Raw genomic sequence first — 20086 nt, 5'->3', positions numbered from 1 at the left:
ACGATACCCTCTCTCAAAATCCTTTGTCTGCCAGCAGCACTGTATCTATCCATCCTCGGGTGGGGGGGGGGGGTTCCACCCAAAATCACTATTGCCACCTACCCACCATAAAAAAGTCAAGTCAAGAGTAGACCTGATGCACCAGAGAGAAAAAAAAAAAGAAAAGTCCTTCTCACTTGGATGTGCCACCCCCAAACCTGTTCCATTAAGGTTAATAGTGCCTTTGTCACCCCTGAAGGATTCAAGGACTTTGGTCTCGATCTGCCCAGTTCGCAATTAAAATTACCCCCCCTCCAGATTCAACTGGTGCGAGAACTAGACGAAAGCGTCATCATCCCAATTCAGTGCAAGAACTGGTTTGTTTTTTAAAAAAATGTTTTTAATTGGGATTTTTGTAGCATACAAAACAAGGATGAGCGTGGACATACATTAGATGACAAATGAAAAAACAGAAAAAAGGATAAAGAGAAATATTTACACATCGGTCTGTTTCTATTATTTACATCCGTCATCTTTCCTGTTTTTTGTTTCTCAGTAGTGTTTGGACTCTGGCTGGGTCCCCTTTTCCCCCTCCCACCCCCAAAATAGACATCTCAACAGATACAGTCCACAGTTAGCTCATCTTGACCCCAGTCCACGCTTCTGCACAAATGCCTCTGGCCCTCTGGTGTAGTAATATACCCCTCATAATAGTAATATTTCAATTTGTAAGTTACTGAGGCGCACAGGATATTCCACACCAAAACAAATATTGTGCCTCTACAACGTGACCTTGGCCTTGTTGAATGCTGCACGCCTCTTAGCCAGCTCTGCTCCCACATCCTGGTGGAGCCAGTTCCTCTACAATGTGACCTTATTGAATGATGCATGCCTCTTAGCCAGCTCTGCTCCCACATCCTGGTGGAGCCTAATGGTGTGGCCCTCCCATTTATAGTCCTGCTGGTTCTTCAATTAATTCCTCATCTATCATTATATCTTCAATCTGATTTCCCAATCTACTTTAGACATTTAACCCTTTATACCTAACTATTTGTTTTGTTCCGATTTAAAACCCCAGTTTTGTATTTAACTCAATCACATGCAAACTCAATAGAAAATTGATCACTTCTCCAGAGGTTCCTTGACTGCAATGTTCCAAATTAATCCTGCCACACTGCAGAATACTGGATCTAAAATAGTCCAGTCCCTCGTTTCTTCCTCAAAAGGATCTAAAAAGCAATTTTGAATGCAATCCAGAACTTGTCTTCCACATTATTACTGCAAATTTGGTTTGTCTAGTGTACTATGCATACTGTATTACTCTAGTTACATGCACTACTAATTCCTGTACCTGACTCGATACCTGCCACGAGGAAGCATATTATCACTCCCACCAGTGTTTTCTGTCCTCGCTTCACTAGGGAGGGGGCATGGCTGCCGAAATTGACAGCCCAGCTGCCATATTTAAATGGACAATAGAGGGTCAGTTAGGCTAATTATCAAGCCAATTGACCTTGATAATTGATGCCATAAAACATTTGGCATGGGCATCAGGGCAGGGGTAGGAAGTTTATTCTTTAAAAATTTAAATGTTTAGGGGTCTGCCCTTGGTCAATTGCAGGGTAGCTTCCCTTAAACGGAATCCCCCCCCCCCCCCCCCCCCCCCCCCCCCCCCACACACACACTCCTTCCCTTAAACTCACCTTCGTACTCACCCAGCCCCTATACCTAACCTACCCTACCCTCCCATCCCATCCCAAGACCAGGGACATATCTGCTCTGGGGATCCGTGGACCTCGATATTCCTCTTCTCCTGTAATCCCAGTTGCCACAGAAACCTCTGTGGTGCTGCCTGGACTGACTGATATGAATGCTATTTCTACCCCCCCCCCCACTCCACTAACCTATTATTTTGCCCCATGGAACTGCATTTTTTGTCCCCCTAGATGAACTTGATAATTAAAGATTCAGATGTTAGCACTGGAAAAACACATGTCAGATCTCCAAAATCCGACCAGAGTTAAATAGCCAGATGGATCATGGCGATTTCATAGAAATTACAGTGGAGAAGGAGGCCATTCAGCCCATCGAGTCTGCACCGGCTCTTGGAAAGAGCACCCTACCCAAGGTCCACACCTCCACCCTATCCCATAACCCAGTAACCCCACCCAACACGAAGGGAAATTTTGGACACAAAGGGCAATTTATCATGGCCAATCCACCTAACCTGCACATCTTTGGACTGTAGGAGGAAACCGGAGCACCCGGAGGAAACCCACGCACACACAGGGAGGATGTGCAGACTCTGCACAGACAGTGACCACACTCAGGAGAGGTGGAAAGCTAAACAAAAATATTCAGCTCTAGCATACTAATCTCAAGAAAAGAGAGTAAATAAATTGTTGGCATTTCCAGAAGCACGTAACAGGTTTTGGACAATTCAATAGGAGTCATATTTTCTTTTTCACTTCCATTCCTCAATCTTCTCGTACTTGACCACTCGAGGACTACATTGTCTTGCTTGATATCTATGAGCCTGGCCTATTTGGGCTGACATCACGAATGTAATCATTCAAACTCTTTTTGCGTTTTCTACGATTTAGGAACAAGAATTGTAAACAGCTTCTTCACATGGTGGTTTCTTAAGACATTTACTCACATGAAATTTTATAAACAACTCTGATTTATCTTGGTTTCTTTGGCATTGGGTGTAGCTGAAAATCAATTAGGTGTGAAACAGGAGGGGTTGGTGGAAAGGCTCTGCTTCAAAGTGAGCCAGAATTTAAAAAGGTGGTAGGAAGGTCATCCAACAACCAACATGCAATTGTCTTAAAAAGGTAAAGATTTCCTGCAGAGGATTCCCATGAAATTAAAGCCACTTTTCAATTATGTTAATGTTGCCACAAACAATTTCAACACAAATACAAAAGCAAAATACTGTGGATTCTGGAAATCTGAAATAATAGCAAAAAGATAGAAATGTTATGACAGCGGAAGGGGAGGGGCAGGAAAAACAAATGGGAAGGTCTGTGATACGAGGTCAGGGGAGATTAAATGACCAAAGATTTCATTATGCAACAGCCAAAGAGAAGTAAGTGAAATAGCAAAGAAACAAAGATTAATGTCCAAATGAGGCATGCATTCTTACATAAAAATGAACTGAATGCAACATGAAGGAGTAAAGAAACAAGAGGAAAACACACGTAGAACAAGTTGGCAGCAAGAGGTTATGATCAAAAATCGTTGAACTCCTATGTTGAGTCCAGAAGGTAAAGTGTCAAGTTGAAAGAGAAGTCATTGCTCCTTGAACTTCACAGTCTAACAGGCCAATGTCAGTATGCAGGAATATGGAGCATTAAAATGACTTAGCAACTGGAAGCATGGCATTGCATCTGTGAACTGAATTAAGGTGTTCCGCAAAGCAATCTGCTTTGGTCTCCCCAATATAAAGACGGCCACATTATGAGCAACTAAGAAAGTAATCACAAATGACCTTTGGCTGTTTTCTCCTTTTGAGGGGGAGAGCTGATTGGTGGTGATTTAACTGGAGGATCACCACACCTCAGGAGAGGGGCAAAGTTGAGAAGACAGGGCCTTCATAAATAACCTCCGCTAGTACGGGAATTGAACCCATGCTGTTGGCCTTACTCGCATCACAAACCAGCCTTCCAGCCAGCTGAACTAACGGACTCTCTGGGCGGCATGGTAGAGCAGCGGTTAGCACGGTTTCTTCACAGCGCCAGGAACCCGGGTTTGATTCTCTGCTAAAGTCACTGTCTGTGCAGAGTTTGCACATTCTCCCAGTGTCTGTGTGGGTTTCTTCTAGCTGCTCCAGTTTCCTTCCACAAGTCCTGAAAGGTGCGCTTGTTAGGTGAATTGAACATTTTGCCTTCTCCCTCATTACCCGAACAGGTGCCTTAGTGTGGCGCCCAAGGGATTTTCAAAGTAACTTCCTTGCAGTGTTAATGTAAGCCTACTTGTGATACTTATAAAAGATTATTAATACGGTATACTAAATTGAATTAAGTACAAGTAAACCACTGGTTCACTTGGAAGCAGTGCTTGGGCCATGGACAGTGAGAAGGGAGGCGGTGAAAGGACAAGTATTGCATCTCCAGTGCACACACGGAAGTGCAAGGAATGGAGGATGTGTCAAGGTGATTGAGAAATGGACTAATCAACAGTCCCTACAGAATTCAAGGAAAGATGTCTTCGCTGGTTGCATCATTCTAGAGCTATCAGAAATGGTGGGGTGGATGCGAGGACAAGGGGCACCCACTCATGATTCATGGTGGGAGAAAGGGTTGAGAGAGCAGAGCTGCGTTAAATGAATTAGAGATGTTGGTGAGCCCAGTCAAGCATATTGTGTAGGAATTCCTGGTTATGGAAAAAGGAAGACATCGTGTGGAAGGATACATCATCAGGACAGATACAATTAAGGCGAAGAACAGGGGAGCGTGGAATGGAGTCTTACAGGAAGCAGGGTGGAGGAATTGTAATTAAGTTAACGGTGGAGAATTTGGAGTAAACACTAGTAGATACTCTTTTTCCAGAAATGGAGGCAGAGAAGTTGAGGAAGGGAAAGGGAAGGAGTCAGAGATGGACCAGATGAAGATGCAAAATTAGAATCCCTCCTGTAGTCTGATTCTCAAACAACGACGAATCAGACTACAAGAGGGAGATAAATCACTTGGTTGCATGGAGTACCGAAAACAACCTCTCTCTAAATGTTGGAAAGACCAAGGAACAGATCGTTGACTTCAGGAAGCGCAGCACAACACACTCCAGTCTACATCAATGGCTCCAAAGTGGAGATGGTCGATGGTTCCTGGGGGTCTGTCCTGGTCCACTCATGTTGATGCAACAGTCAAGAAAGCCCAACAACGTCTCTACTTCCTATGGAAGCTAAAGAAATTTGGCATGTCTGCATTGACTCTCACAAATTTCTACAGGTGTGCCATAGAGAGCATCCTATCCGGCTGCATCACAGCTTGGTATGGCAACTGCTCGGTCCAAGATCGCAAGAAACTGCAGACTGTGGTGAACTCCGCCCAATGCATCACACAAACCTGCTACCCCCACATTGATTCTGTATACACCTCCCACTGCCTCAGGAAGGCAGACAGCATTATCAGAGACCCCTCCCACCCAGGCATTGCCTTCTTCCAGACCCTTCCATCATGCAGAAGGTACAGAAGTCTGAAGACTCGTACATCTAGACATAGGAACAGCTTCTTCCCCACAGCTACAAGAACCCTCAACCACTCCCCCTCGACTGATCTGTTCCCTGCAAGAACACTATTCACAATGCCCTATGCTGCTCTTGCTCATGTATTTGCTTTGTTTGGCCCCTTGTTGCGCCTTGTAACCAATCACTGTTTTGTCGATGTACCATTTGTCAATGCTCTCTGTTGATTATTAGATTACTATTTTTAAGTTGATTTGAATTACTATTTTTAAATTTGACTTTAATAACTATTTTGGGTTGATTTAAATAACTATTTTAATTTCAATTAAATAACTATTTTAAATTTGTTGTCAGATCAAGAGGGGTAAATACTCAGTTTATCCAATTAAATAGTGTACGGGGATTGGATTTAATCTGACACAAAAACATCTTTCTAAAGTTTAGTTTCAAAAGTTTAATTTAAAGGAATAAATCATGGCAGGACAGCTCCAAGGCCTGGTCTGCTCCTCTTGCACCATGTGGCAGGCTGGGGACAGTTCCAGTCCCCAGGGTCAGCATGTGTGCAGGAAGTGTCTCCAGTTACAACTTCTGGAAGCTCGAGTTTCAGAGCTGGAGCGGCGGCTGGAGTCACTGTTGAGCAAACGCGAGTCGGAGAGTATCGTGGGGTTATTTGCCAGAGCGGTTGGGGAGGGTTTAAACTAAAATGCCAGGGGGGTGGGAACCTACGCAAGGAGTCAGAGAAAGAGTGAGCAAGGACAAAAGCAAAAGGTAGAAAAGTGAATAAGAAAAGTGATAGGTGGAGAAACCAAGGATAAAATTCAAACAGGGCAGTAGAGAAAAATATTGGGAGCAAGCCAAGCATTGTGAAAAAGACAAACTTAAAGACTCTGTGCCTTAATGCACGGAGCATCTGCAATAAAGTGGATGAACTAATCACGCAGATAGATATAAATGGGTATGATATAATTGGGATTACGGAGACATGACTGCAGGGTGAACAGGGATGGGAACGCAATGTACCAGGGTTCTCAGTATTTAGGAAGGACAGGCATAAAAGAAAAGGTGGTGGCGTGGCACTGCTGGTTAAAGAGGAAATTAACACAATAGTGAGAAAGGATATTAGCTCTGACAATGTGGAATCTGTATGGGTAGAGTTGAGAAATGTCAAGGGACAAAAAACATTAGTTGGTGTCATATATAGACCCCCAAACTGCACTGGTGAGGTTGGGAATAGCATTAAACAAGAAATTAGAGATGTATGTAATAAGGGAATATAGGTGATCATGGGTGATTTTAATCTTCACATAGATTGGGCAAATCAAATTTGCCACAATGCCATAGAGGAGGAATTCCTGGAGTGTATATGGGATGGTTTTCTTGACCAATATGTGGAGGAACCAACTGGACAGCAGGCCATCTTAGACCGGGTACTGTGTAATGAGAAGGGAATCATTGCCAATCTGGCTGTACGAGACCCCTTGGGGATGAGCGACCATAACATGATAGAATTTTCTATTAAGATGAAGAGCGAAGTAGTTGTTTCGGAGACTAGGGTGCTGAATCTTAATAAAGGGAACTATGAGGATATGAGGCATGAGTTGGCCTTGATAGATTGGGGAGAGTTACTTAAAGGGATGACAGTGGATAGACAATGGCAAACATTCAAGGAATGCATGGAGGAACTACTTCATTCCTGCATGGCACAAAACCAAAGGAGGTAAGAATGCCAATCCATAGCTTACAAAAGAAATTAGAAATAGTATCTGATACAAGGAAGAAACATACAGATTGGCCAAGAAAAATAATAGGTCTGAGGATTGGGAGCAGTTTAGAATTCAACAAAGAAGGACGAAGAAGGAGAAAGTACAGTACGAAAGGAAGCTTGCAGGGAGCGTAAAGACTGACACTAAGAGTTTCTACAGATATGTGAAGAGAAAGAGATTGGTAAAGGGAAATGTAGGCCCACTACAGACAGAAATAGGGGAATGCATAATAAGGGACAAAGAAATGGCTGATACTTTAGTTCTGTATTCACAAATGAGGACACAAATCAGATCCCAGAAATGTTGGAGAATGAAAGGTTTAGTGAGAGGGAAGAACTGAGGGAGATCAACATTAGTAGAGAAATGATGCTGGGAAAACTGATGGGATTGAAGGCTGATAAATCCCCAGGGCCTGAGAATCTGCATCCCAGAGTGCTTAAGGAGGGGGCTCTGGAAATAGTGGATGCATTGGTTGTCATCTTCCAGGATTCTAGAGACTCTGGAACTGTCCCTGCAGATTGTAGGGTAGCTCACCTCACTCATATATTCAAAAAGGGAGGTAGAGAGAAAGCAGGGAATTATAGACCAGTAAGACTAACATCGGTAGTGGGGAAAATGCTTGAATCCATTATCAAGGACGTTATAGCAGAACATTTAGAAAGCAGTGGCAGGTTTAGTCAGAGTCAGCATGGATTTATGAAGGGAAAATCATGCTTAACAAACCTTTTAGAATTCTTTGAAGAGGCAACCAGTAGTTGACAAGGGGGAGCCAGTCGATGTGGTATATTTAGACTTTCAGAAGGCATTTGACAAAGTCCCGCAGAAGAGATTATTGTGCATAATTAAAGCGGATGGGATTGGGGGAAATGTATTGAGGCGGATAGAAAACTGGTTGGCAGAGAGGAAACAAAGAGTAGGGATTAATGGGTCCTTTTCAAATTGGCAGGCAGTAACCAGTGGGGTGCCACAGAGATCGGTGCTGGGACCCCAGCTATTCACAATATATTTTAATGATTTGGATGAGGGAACAAAATGTAATACCTCAAAGTTTGCAGATGATACCAAATTAGGTGGGAGGGTATATTGTGACGAGGAGGCAGGGATCCTACAGCAAGATCTGGATAGGTTGGTCGAATGGGCAAACCATTGGCAGATGCAGTATAATTTGGATATGTGTGAGGTTATTCATTTTGGAAGCAAAATCAGGAAGGCAGATGGTTGTAAATTGGGAGAGGGGAGTGTGCAGCGGGACCTGGGTATCTTTGTGCACCAGTCGCTGAAGGTAAGCATGCAGGTGCAGCAGGCGGTAAAGAAGAGAAATGGTATGTTGGCCTTCATTGCAAGAGGTTTCGAGTATAGAAGCAAGGATGTTGCAGCCACCTAAATTGGCCAACTCCCGATTTAAAATGGCGAACGGCAAAGGCTGATGGGAAAGTCAGCCAACATAGACAGAAACCAGCAGCTGCAGGTTTGCTGTGTATTTACCTCTGAAAAGGCCAGACAACATCAACACCAGCGACCATCAGCAATACAAAGTAGCAGCCATCTGCATACTGATGAGCAATCCCTGGGAACAATAAGTAACATTTTCGACACACAAAGCAAAGCCAGACTCCTCGGCGCCAGCAGGAGCCAACACAAAGGAGGTGAACGAGCATCTCAAGACCGCCCATCGATCAGGGAACCGCTCCAGTATTGGGGAAAATCGAACCAAGTGATTGGGACAAAGTCCAATCACTTGGGACCAGGTACAGGGTCCGCCCCGAAAGGCGGGAAGCCCCTGGGGACTATAAGAGTTAAGCCCCAAGTTCAAATCGCTCTCTTCACCTCTGCGTCCTGCCCGGGTCACCCAGCAACACGAACCAACATTGACCGTGACCGGTGCAGTGACCCCCGAACAAAGCAAGTCTTAATTCAACACTCGCTACGAGATAGGCGCTCCTAGCTACCAATCCGTACCAACTTTGAATCCCGCAGACTCAGAACCCGAACAAAAGGCCATTTGTTCCCCATACCTGGTGGGCCAGTCCGAAGCTAAGTATAGGCCGGTTAGTTATAGAAGTAGCTTAGACGTAGAATTTGTGCATGAGTAGCGATTACTGTGTATAATAAATGTGCTTTGATTTGAATCTTACTAATCGGTGTACTGGGTTATTGATCATTACTCGGACTTGAACCTCGTGGCGGTATCATAAAGATACCTGGCGACTCGAGAGCAAAAGTAATAAAACAGAGCAATTGAACCAACGGAAAGTTAGCAACAATGTGTTGCTGCAATTGTACAGGGCCTTGGTGATGCTACCCCTAGAATAGTTTGTGCAGTTTTGGTCTCCTTCTCCGAGGAAGGATGTTCTTGTTCTCGAGGGAGTGCAGCCAAAGTTTACCAGACTGATTCCAGGGATGGCGGGACGGTCATATGAGGAGAGATTGACAAGGTTGGGATTGTTTGCGCTGGAGTTCAGAAGAATGAGGGGGGATCTCAGAGACTTATAAAATTCTAACAGGACTAGACAGGGTAGATGCAGGGAAGATGTTACCAATGATGGGTGTGTCCAGAACCAGGGGTCACAATCTGAGGATTCAGGGTAAACCATTTCGGACAGAGATAAGGAGACATTTCTTCAGAGTGGTGAGCCTGTGGAATTCATTACCGCAAGACATAGTTGATACTAAAACTTTGAATATGTTCAAGAGGTGGCTGGAGAATGGGATCAAAGGCTATGGGGAGAAAGCAGGATTAGGCTACTGAGTTGGATGATCAGCCACGATTGTGATGAATGGCGGAGCAGCTCGAAGGGCCAAAAGGCCTCCTCCTGCTCCTATCTTCTATGTATCTATGTATTATTCTTGTACCTACTATGTACGTAATGTGTACGTTCCTTAGCCGCAGAAAAATACTTTTCACTGTACTTCAGTACATGTGACAATAAATCAAATCAAATCAAAGATCAAAGCGAATTAAATTTTCCAGTTCATGGCAGGAACTGGAGGCGGCACCAATATGGAATCAACATACTGCTATGGGCAGGAGGCGGGTGGGGTTAATATACAACAGCCCTGCTGTTTCCTTTCCCCACCCAGCGATAAACAGAAAGGTGTTTTTGATTTTCCCATTTATATATGGCGCCGTATTCACCAAGACCTGGGGGTTTGATCTCTGAAGTCAGAATCATTAGCATGTCTTTAGAGACATGCAGTGATGTCCTGGAGTAGAGATGATTCATGTCCATACCATCTTCCTTAGTGCCAGATAGGACTCCAACCAGCGGCGTTTTCTCCCCGATCACTGCAGGAGTTCCTCAGGCCCAACCATCTTCAGCTGCTTCATCAATGACCTTCCCTCCCATCATGAGGTCAGGAGTAGGGATGTTCACTGATGACTGCACAAGCTGATGACTGTACAATGTTCAGCACCATTCGAGACGCCTCAGACACTGAAACAGTCCACGTGCAGTCCAGTTTTGCTACTGCTCCTTGATGCCACATTCCGTCAAATGCTGTATTGATGTCAATGCTGGTCACTCATCTCGCCTGTGGAGTTCAGCTCTTTTGTCCATTTTTGAAGCAAGTCTGTAAGGAGGTCAGGAACCGAGTTACCCTAGCGGAACCCAAACAGAGCGCCAGTGAGTAGTTATTGCTGAGTAAATGCCACTTGGTAATGGTTTTGATGACCCCTTCCATATGATCGAGAGTAGACTGATAGGGCGGTAACTGACCGGGTTGGATTTGCCCTGCTTTGAGTGTACAGGAAATATCTGGACAACTTTCCACATTGCCAGAGAGATGAAAGTGTTACAACTGCACTGGAACAGCTTGCCTACAGGCAAGTTCTGGAACACAAAGACTTCAGTACTATTGCCGGAATATTATCAGGGCCCATAATCTTTGCAGTATTCAGTGCCTTCAGCTGTTTCTTGATATCATGTGGAGTGAATTGAAATGACTGAAGTCTAAATCTGTAATGCTGAGGACCTTGTAGGCAGAGATGGATAGCCACTCAACACTTTTGGCGAAAGATTGTTGAGAATGCTTCAGCCTCATCTTTTGCACTGAAGTGCTGGGCTCCTCCATCATGGAGGATTGGGAAGTTTGTGGAGCCTCTTCTTTCAGCAAGTTGTATAATTTTCCACCGCCATTCGGGGTGGGAAGAGAGTCAGTTTCACAAGACAATATTGAATGTGCTAGCAACTTGGGCTGGGGGTGCATGCAGCAGGTGTCATGTGACACGAGTCCCAATTCTCCACCTTGCTTTGAACACAAAGGATGTATATTCCTGGTCTGGATTCTTGAGGTGGTTAAAGTTTCAACCATTAGTTCAACAGAGGTTTCCGGGTCATATTGTCCTCTCAGAAAGGTAAATGACATTTGCACCAAGTCATGGGGGTTTGATCTCTGCAGTCACAAATGGCATCAGCACGTCCTTACGGATAGCAAGGTTGTGGCTATTCTACGACCCAAAAAAAAAAATCATTTTTGGCAAATCACAGACAGTCACGACTTCTGTCATTTTAATCCTTTGTCCAGTTTTTAGGAAAAAAAGACAAAATATTTTTAAAAGTGAGGCCTCCGCCCCCAGACAATGTAAAGGATGAGGGCAGCAAACCCCCTCCTCCCACCAGACTAGGATAGCAAAAAAAATCATAGCATTTACAGTGCAGGAGGGCATCGGCCCATCGAGACTGCACCGGCCCTTGGAAAGAGTGCCCTACTCAAGCCCACAGCACCACCCTATCCCAGTAACCCCACTTTTTGGTCACCAAGGACAATTTATCATGGCCAATCCATCTAACCCGCACATCTTTAGACTGTGGGAGGAAACCGGAGCGCCCGGAGGAAACCCACGCAGACACGGGGAGAATATGCAGCCTCCGCCAGACAGTGACCCAAGCTGGGAATCGAACCTGGGACCCTGGAGCTGTGAAGCAACTGTGCTAACCACTGTGCTACCGTGTTGCCCTAATATATGTTCATTATAGCCAACAAAAAGGCAGACATAACTGGGTACCCACAGCAACATCCTTTATTTGGTGGATGCAAATGGAGTTCAAGGAGACATACAATTATCATAGAATTTACAGTGCAGGAAGTCATTCGGCCCATCGAGTCTGCACCGACCCTTTAGAAAGAGCATCCTACCCAAACCCACACCTTCACCCTATCCCTATAACACAGTAACCCCACCCAAACTTTTTGGAAACTAAGGTTAATTTAGTATGTCCAATCCACCTAACCTGCACATCTCTGGACTGTGGGAGGAAACCAGAGCACCTGGAGGAAACCCACGCAGACACGGGGAGAATATGCAGACTCCGCGCAGACAGTGACCCAAGCCGGGAATCGAACCTGGGACCCTGGAGCTGTGAAGCAACTGTGCTAGCCACATTGCTATCGTGCTGCCCGTGATTTCAAAAGAAAATTGACTGGGCATGTGAAGGGAATAAATTTGTATGGCTGTGGAGGAATGGAATTGATTGGATTTCTCTACTGAAAGCTGGCTTGAAATGGGCAGAATGGCCTCCTTCTGTGCCATAATGATTGACATTTTTATAGTGCAATCTGCCATCAAGGCCAGTACCTTCAGCCTTTGCCTCAAATGGTACATTGCAAGATAGCATCATTTTCTAAACTGCAACTAGCACCTGATGCAAACTAATTGGAGCTAATGCAGGGATCAATATTTGGACAATTTTCCTCAGAATAGTCAAGAGTAATGGACAAGCATCGGACAGATTACAGCTGCAGCCATACTGATGCAACCGTCACATTCTTCATATTGTTTCAAATTAAATGTCTATGATGACACACAAAGTGATGTCACTAGACAGCTGCAGAAAAACAACTGACCTTTTCCCCCTCATTTAAAAAAAAAAAAATGGAGCATTGGGGCAGCGTCATGCAAAACGTATATATAGCACTTCATAGTACAGATCGCCAGATCCTTTAGAAACCAATTTGGATCACTTCAAGTAGTTTCCCTAGATGGCTGGTCATTGACTGATCGAAGCCCAGGGCAGTGACAAATCTTGGAGCTCAAGTCTGATAAGATCAGCCAAGTCTTATTGCTCTAATTTTCCACCAGTGCTTTCCCCCAACCCTTCCTGAACCATTCCCTGGGAATTCAGGCAGGTGGCGGTGGGTTCTGACCGCCATCACCTTACTGGAATAAGGATAAGACTACTGATCTTGTATGAATTAAAAATTACATACAAATGGTATCATTCTCTTCTGTAGGCTTAATCATTGCTTTATTGAGAAACTAATAACGATAAGGTCTAGAAGTGAAACAGAGAAATAAAGCTGAAACAATATGGGCACAATGAGGAAAGCAGGGTGTTTGGTTAGCTGGCCTGGGATTGTGGTGGCAGAGGAGTGGTGTGAAAGGCTAAAGTAGGTCCAAGGTTTCCTCACAAGGAGTATTTCCGAATAGATGATATACAGATATATCCCAGAATCTTCTACTTTAAATGGCATGGGTTCAAAGCATACTCAAACATCACCTACACTTAAATATAAACCAACAGCTCAGTTTCCACTACGAGGGTAGGTCCCAGTTATTCCCTTCATATTTATTTGGTACAGGTAAATTTGGTTATCGCTTTCATGAAAACAGATAAAGCAAACATAATATTTCAGGATCCTCACAACAGTTCCACACGCAGTCTAAATCTTCAAATTAATTTCACAACAGTGCAAGCCCCATTATATTAATGAATTCAAATCTATACTTACAAAATAATAAATCTACTCACAATATCAATAATAAAAGCTAATTTATCTCCTAGTAAACATTTCCCAAATAAGATTAGTAGGTTTTGATCAAACATAATTGTTGATTTCTTACCATGTGTCCCGCTTTTATCCAAGAAATTGCTGAGATTGAACAAAGTATTTCTAGATGCCAGATATTGAATAAATCTCTGAAAAATACATAAAATTGTTACACAATAATGTATTTGAATGTCAAAATATTACATCAACATGTGGAATAAAAATTCTGCAGCAGTTGGTAGCTGGACATTTAGTACAGCTTTTAAATTTTTCATTTTTATTTTAAAATTCAAGTGAAGTTTGATACATCTAGTAAACACTAGGGTGGCCGCGCCATATACCAACACCGACTTCACTGTGTTAAAGGATATCTTGATTATTTTATATGTTTTCCTTGGCTCTTTGCATTCAGACTCTCCATTTGTTCATCTGACAACCGGAGCAAGACTCATCCTTTTTAAGAGTCGTTACCGCTTTCTACTGTTCTATAAATCAATTATTTCAAGTTCCCGTGACCTGGTATACCACCTTATTTTAGAAGGTTTTTTGATGCTGAACATTTATACATCTACATTTAATCTATGTTAATGACCAAAGCAGACTTTCCAAGTCAATGCTGGGGAAACCCTTTCTGAAATTATACTTTCACCAAATATAATGAGGCCATATTCTGAGCTTTGGCCATATTCTGAGCTGTGAACCAGGAATCAGTTTAAGTCACTTTAAAATCAATAGGTCTTTGAAAGATTCCCTGGTTCATAACTAGCAACTGGATCAAAGGCTAATGCTTGGAGCCATTACTGCAGTCAACAGTGCACTTTTCACTCCTTACAGTTATAATTTTCTTATTTACAGCCTCACATGGGTTCATGGTCAGATCAAGGGAACCAAAGGTAAAATCTAGCTTGGTGAGCAAGTGGAGTGAGAGTTACAGCTTAGCCAGCTAAAGATTATGGCAATAAATAAATCCATAAGTGCTTCAAATGTTTGGCGAGGTCAGGGTAGAGGGAACAGAGGTGGTTTAAGATCAGTAGTAGAGAAAATAATCTGTCAACTGTCCAGAAAAATTGTGGAATGATGTGCTCTCTAAATCCAACACCTGCCTTGATCCCTCCACTGTTACGGTTATCGATTGTTCGTCAGTCTTTCAAGAGGTACAACTTCTTCCAATTAAGCACTGAGAAGGTCAATTATCTTTAGCCTTAGTCAGTAATTCTATGCACTTAGGTCAGCATGTGGCGCAATGGTTATCACTGGGACCGCGGCGCTGAGGACCCGGGTTCGAATCCCGGCCCTGGGTCACTGACCGTGTGGAGCTTGCACATTCTCCCCATGTCTGCATGGGTTTCATCCCCACAACCCAAAGATGTGCAGGTTAGGTGGATCGGCCATGCTAAATTCCCCTCAATTGGAAAAATAAAAAATAATAATTGGGTACTCTAAATGTATTTCTTTTAAATTCTGTGCACTTGTAGCAAAACTAAGGTGGCCATTCAGCTCCTCAAGCTTCTCCTACCATTCAATTAGATCTCGACATACCCACATTGATTCTATTGCCTTGAATACCCTTGGCTAACATTTGACAATTTTGTTTTGAAATTTTCAATTGACCTAGCCTCACTCGCTTTCTGGGGGCAAACATAGTTCCAGATTCAAACTCCACGTTGATGGAACGATCCTTAATCAGCCGAGCTTTAATTTTAAAGTCATGTCTCTTGTTCTGGACTGTCCAACTATTTTGATTAATTGCCCAGAAGATATAGTTGCTCCCCCCATTTCCTCTAGAAAATTATTTAATAATCACATTAATTAGATTGCTCCTTAATTAATTTTGGAAGGGAATACAAGCCTACACAATTCAGCCTGCCCTCAAATTAACCCTTTTTGCCCGATATCATAACAAAGAATCTGTATTGCACCTCCGCCAAAGCATTGTTCAAGGTAGAGTCCCCAGAATTAAATACAGTACTTCAGAAGAGTTCTAGCCAGAGCTCTGTAGCACCATTAGGCAATTTCCATCCCTTAGGATTCCAGCATCATTGAAATAAAGGCCAACAATCCATTATCCAATTTCATTGTGTGGTTTTACCTGTCCACAAACCTTTAGTGATTTCGGTTTTTGGACCCCATTTTCTCTGTGCATTCCCAGTTTCCTACCATTTACAAAGCGCACTGATTTATCTTTCTTCAGTCCAAGGTGGAACATTTTCATGCTTCCTTCATAAAATGCCATCCTCCAGTTTGCCCACTCAATCGATCAATGTCACTTTACAACTTTCTGCTTCCCTTTACACAATTCACTGTGCTACTGTATTGAGTATTATAGCTTTCTGACTTTCAACTTCTTCATCCAATACTTTAACAAACAGAAAAGTGGTGAGCCCAGTACAGATTCTTGGAGACATTTTGCCAGTTGTTGTATCTATTGTTTTCCTTACTCTTCTACCCAATCAGTTCCTATCAAAACCAAAAAGCTGACTCCACTTCCACAAAACTGTGTGCAACAGTTCCTAATGTGGAACCTTGTTGAATGCCTTTGGGAAGTCCACATAAACAGTATCCATTGATGCTCCATTATTGAAAACATTAGGTTCATCAGACATCAATGTCTCTTTACAGAAACCTTTCCTGGCTCTGCCTGATTTGCTCATATTTGTCCAAAAGCTATGTCCCCAACAGATTTTGTAATATCCCCACAACTGAAGCACTAATTAATAGGCCAATAATTTTTTAGTTCAACTTTCTTACTTTTCTAAAATAGTGGGGAGTTTTGGAAATTTCAAAAATCGATGGAACTATTTAAGAATCAAGTGTTTTAGATAATCATTAAATCCATTCCCCTTCCCAGCCACTGCCTTCGGTGGAATAAAAGCTTTCGACCTTGGTGTCTATTATACCGAGAGTCAAGCTTCTTAATCAACCTAAATAACCAATTTAACTAATTCAAATAAACTGAGGGACAAATTAAAGGGGCAGTCCCTTAAAAGGAAACTGCCTCAAAACAAAAAGCTGATCATAAAGGAGACTTAAAACTATCAAACCAAATCGTGATTAGAGGGGTCAAGACAGTTCAAGCTCATGTCTTCCCCAAAGACTACCTGTCTGTTTCGACCTCTTAACGTTGCTCACCTCTACCTTATAGCCAATTTGCTGCCAAAACCCTCTTCCATGCTGGACTGTTCCGATACTCTTCTGGCCAACAGTCAGTCCTCCAAATTAATTTAATCCAAAACTCTCCTGCCTGTATTAAATCTTGCACCAAATACTACTCACCCATAACTTACCTACATTGGTTTCTCATTACCTCAATGACTCATATTTAAAAGTCTAATTTTGCACCCAAACCTTCAACCATTTGGGTCTGATCCTCTGGAATTCTCTCTAAACCTTTCTATTCTGTTGTTCATGACCCGGCTTAAAATCCTCCTCTAATCAAGCTTTTAGTCACACCTCCCAATAGCTCCATCTCTGGTACAGTGGGTTTGTCCAATAACGCCTCTATGAAATGGCTTACAACATTTAATGTATTAATGACATGACTTAAAGTTGCTATTGTTAACTCTCCAAATGGGCTGTTTTTCACTATTTTCTCTCAAAAACATGGAAAGGATATTTTATAACCACCATACATTTAACAAACAGCTGTATGATTTAACTTCATGCAACTGCACGGTAGCATTGTGGTTAGCACAGTTGCTTCACAGCTCCAGGGTCCCAGGTTAGATTCCCCGCTGGGTCACAGTCTGTGCAGAGTCTGCACGTTCTCTCCATGTCTGCGTGGGTTTTCTTTGGGTGCTCCGGTTTCCTTCCACAGTCCAAAGACGTGCAGGTTAGGTGGATTGGCCATGATAAATTGCCCTTTGTCCAAAAAGGTTAGGCGGGTTTAGGGGGATAGGGTGGAAGTGAGGGCTTAAGTGGGTTGGTGCAGACTCGATGGGCCGAATGGCCTCCTTCTGCACTATGTTCTATGTTATTTAATGGTGTCACTTTAAGTTCTTCCGCATATTGCAGATTACATTAGAAACTCAAATGAAATCTCAGCAGTCATTATATGCCCTGCTGTGAATCCATCTGTTTCTTCATATTACCCAGCTATTACAATATTCAGTGTTGCAGAATTAAAAGGACAGAGTATTAAATATCATTTTGCTCGATGAGCATATTTCTAACTATACCTTTATTTAACAAGTGTGTATGCAAGCCACAACTCTACTGAACATTTGGTGTTTCCATAAAATAATAGCATAATCCAGTTTGAACACAGTGATAATTATCCTCCTTTGCTCTCGGCCATCTGTTTTCTTTCACAAAATTACACTTTGGGTCTGGAGAGATGAGTAATCCAACAGAAGCATGGGTGAACTGACCAGTAATGTCACAGGCAACACAAAAATCATTCATACGATTAAAAATGGCAGAGGTTTTCAAACATTGTTGATTGCTTCCCATTAATGGTCACGGACTGATATATTCAAACAGTTAGAATCCTAACCCAGAGGAGGGATTTGACCCTCAACAAATGGAACCATTCAAGTACAAATTGCATACCTTAAAATCTACAGAATTGAAAACTTCTTTCAAGGCATGTTAGAGCGCAAACACATTCATGGCAATACAAACCCCCCAATTAATCACAATCATTAATACAAATTAAATGATCACTTCCGGTTGTGACATGTAGGTGGAGGACGCATGTTTGAGAAGAAGGTGGTGTCCAACGAGACCGATTGAATTGTCTTTGGAGACGGAGATGGGGATCCAGTGAGATCTATGCAAGTTGCTGCAGGTGAAGGTGGAGAGCAGTAGAACAGGTTCAGGTGGCAGAACTTGCAGATTGAGAGTCTACTAGAGGGCGTGGAAGAAACGAGCGCCACAAAGGACATTGAGGATGTTGGCCGGGTTGGAGGAGAAAGTGCTGGACAAGAGCCCAGAGGTGGATCGGGTCCACAGGTCCTTGGGGCAGAACCGATAGCAGGAGAGCCTCTGCAGACGGCGATTGTACAGTTGCACAAGTTTGTGGACAAGGAGAAGATCCTGAGGTGGGCCAGTGCAAAGAGAGTCTGCGAATGGGAGGGCAATAGAGTCCAGATATACCAGGACATTGGCATGGAGCTGGCAAAGGGGTGCGCGGGATTCAACAAGGCCTAGGCTGTGTACCAATGAAAGATTTGTTTTAGGGTGTTGTACCCAGCGAGACTTTGGGTAACATTCGATGGCCAGGAGTATTACTTTGAGACGCCAAAGAAGGCAAACGAGTTTATAGGGACCACATGTTGGGGGAGAACTGAGGGGTGGTGTGAGATGGAAGTCCCCAAAACTTGGGTGCTATGGTGGTTTCGTGTTGCCGACCAAAGCGGGGTAATTTTTTGGGGAGTGAGAAGTTTGGAGGAGGTGAAGGGGGGGGGGGGGGATTGCTCCGCTCCTCCTGCCTTTTTTCTTGCTTTTTGGAAGAAGGTTATTTGTGAATTTGGGTGCTTTCTTTTTCATGTAAGGAATGTGTATGATGGGGCCCTTTGGGTGGGGTGATGGTTTTGTTGGCTTTCGGGAGGGGGGGGGGGTGCTGGTTGCACAGGGTAAGGAGAATTAGCTGGAGGGAGGGGCGCCTTCACGCAGGAGCTGCCACTCTAGCAAGCAATGGTAGTGAGGGAGGTGAGGGAGGAGGTCGAGATGCGTGGCCAGGGGTTTTTTTGGGGGTGGAATGCAACGTGGCAGGATGGAGGTTGAGTGTGGTCATGGGCAGAGAGAGGGGTTATCTTGGGTGGGACAGTTCAGGACAGGATTAAGGGAGGCAGAACTGGTGGGGGATGATGGTGCACAGTAGCACATTGGGCTAAACAGCTGGTTTGTAATGCAGAACAATGCCAGCAGCGTGGATTCCATTCCTGTATTGGCCTCCCCGGACAGGCGCCGGAATGTGGCTACTAGGGGCTTTTCACAGTGACTTCATTGAAGCCTACTTGTGACAATAAGTGATTATTATTAGAGGGGAATGGAGGCGTAAGCCTCCGGTAAGAATTGTGACGTGGAATGTCCGTTCAAGAGCTCCCGGGTTTTCGCCCACCTGTGGGGTTTGAGAGTCGCGGTGATTTTTCTACAGGAGATGCATCCTGTAGAAGGATCAGGTTAGGCTGAGGAAGGGATGGGTGGAGCAAGTATTTCACTAATTTTGAGTCGAATGAGAGAGAGGTGGCCATTTTGTTGAACAAGTGGGCGGGGACGGTATGTGATACAGAGTGGGGTGCTGGGGAGGACATTGGTGACGCTAGTGAACATATATGTGCCTAATTGGGACGATGCGGTGTTTGTAAAGTTTTGGGTTACTGGGAGCGATCCCGGACTTGGATTGGCACCAACTGATTATGGGAAGAGATTTTAACCAGGTTATGGA

General features: G+C 43.6%; 1 protein-coding gene across 23 annotated transcripts in view; it reads right to left on the bottom strand.

The window, feature by feature from the left end:
- The window catches only part of LOC140410875 (clathrin coat assembly protein AP180-like), a 390745-nt gene that overhangs the window by 221513 nt on the left and 149146 nt on the right, over positions 1-20086 (bottom strand). For all 23 annotated transcript variants that reach the window (XM_072499615.1, XM_072499614.1, XM_072499616.1 and 20 more), the window contains one exon: positions 13772-13847. In XM_072499615.1, coding sequence (XP_072355716.1) covers positions 13772-13847 — 76 coding nt within the window. The remainder of the gene's footprint in view (positions 1-13771; positions 13848-20086) is intronic.

Source organism: Scyliorhinus torazame, chromosome 4, assembly GCF_047496885.1.
Source record: "Scyliorhinus torazame isolate Kashiwa2021f chromosome 4, sScyTor2.1, whole genome shotgun sequence".
NCBI classification, from domain to species: domain Eukaryota; kingdom Metazoa; phylum Chordata; class Chondrichthyes; order Carcharhiniformes; family Scyliorhinidae; genus Scyliorhinus; species Scyliorhinus torazame.
Note: the sequence above shows the minus strand (reverse complement) of the source record. Positions and strands in the feature narration are given on the sequence as shown.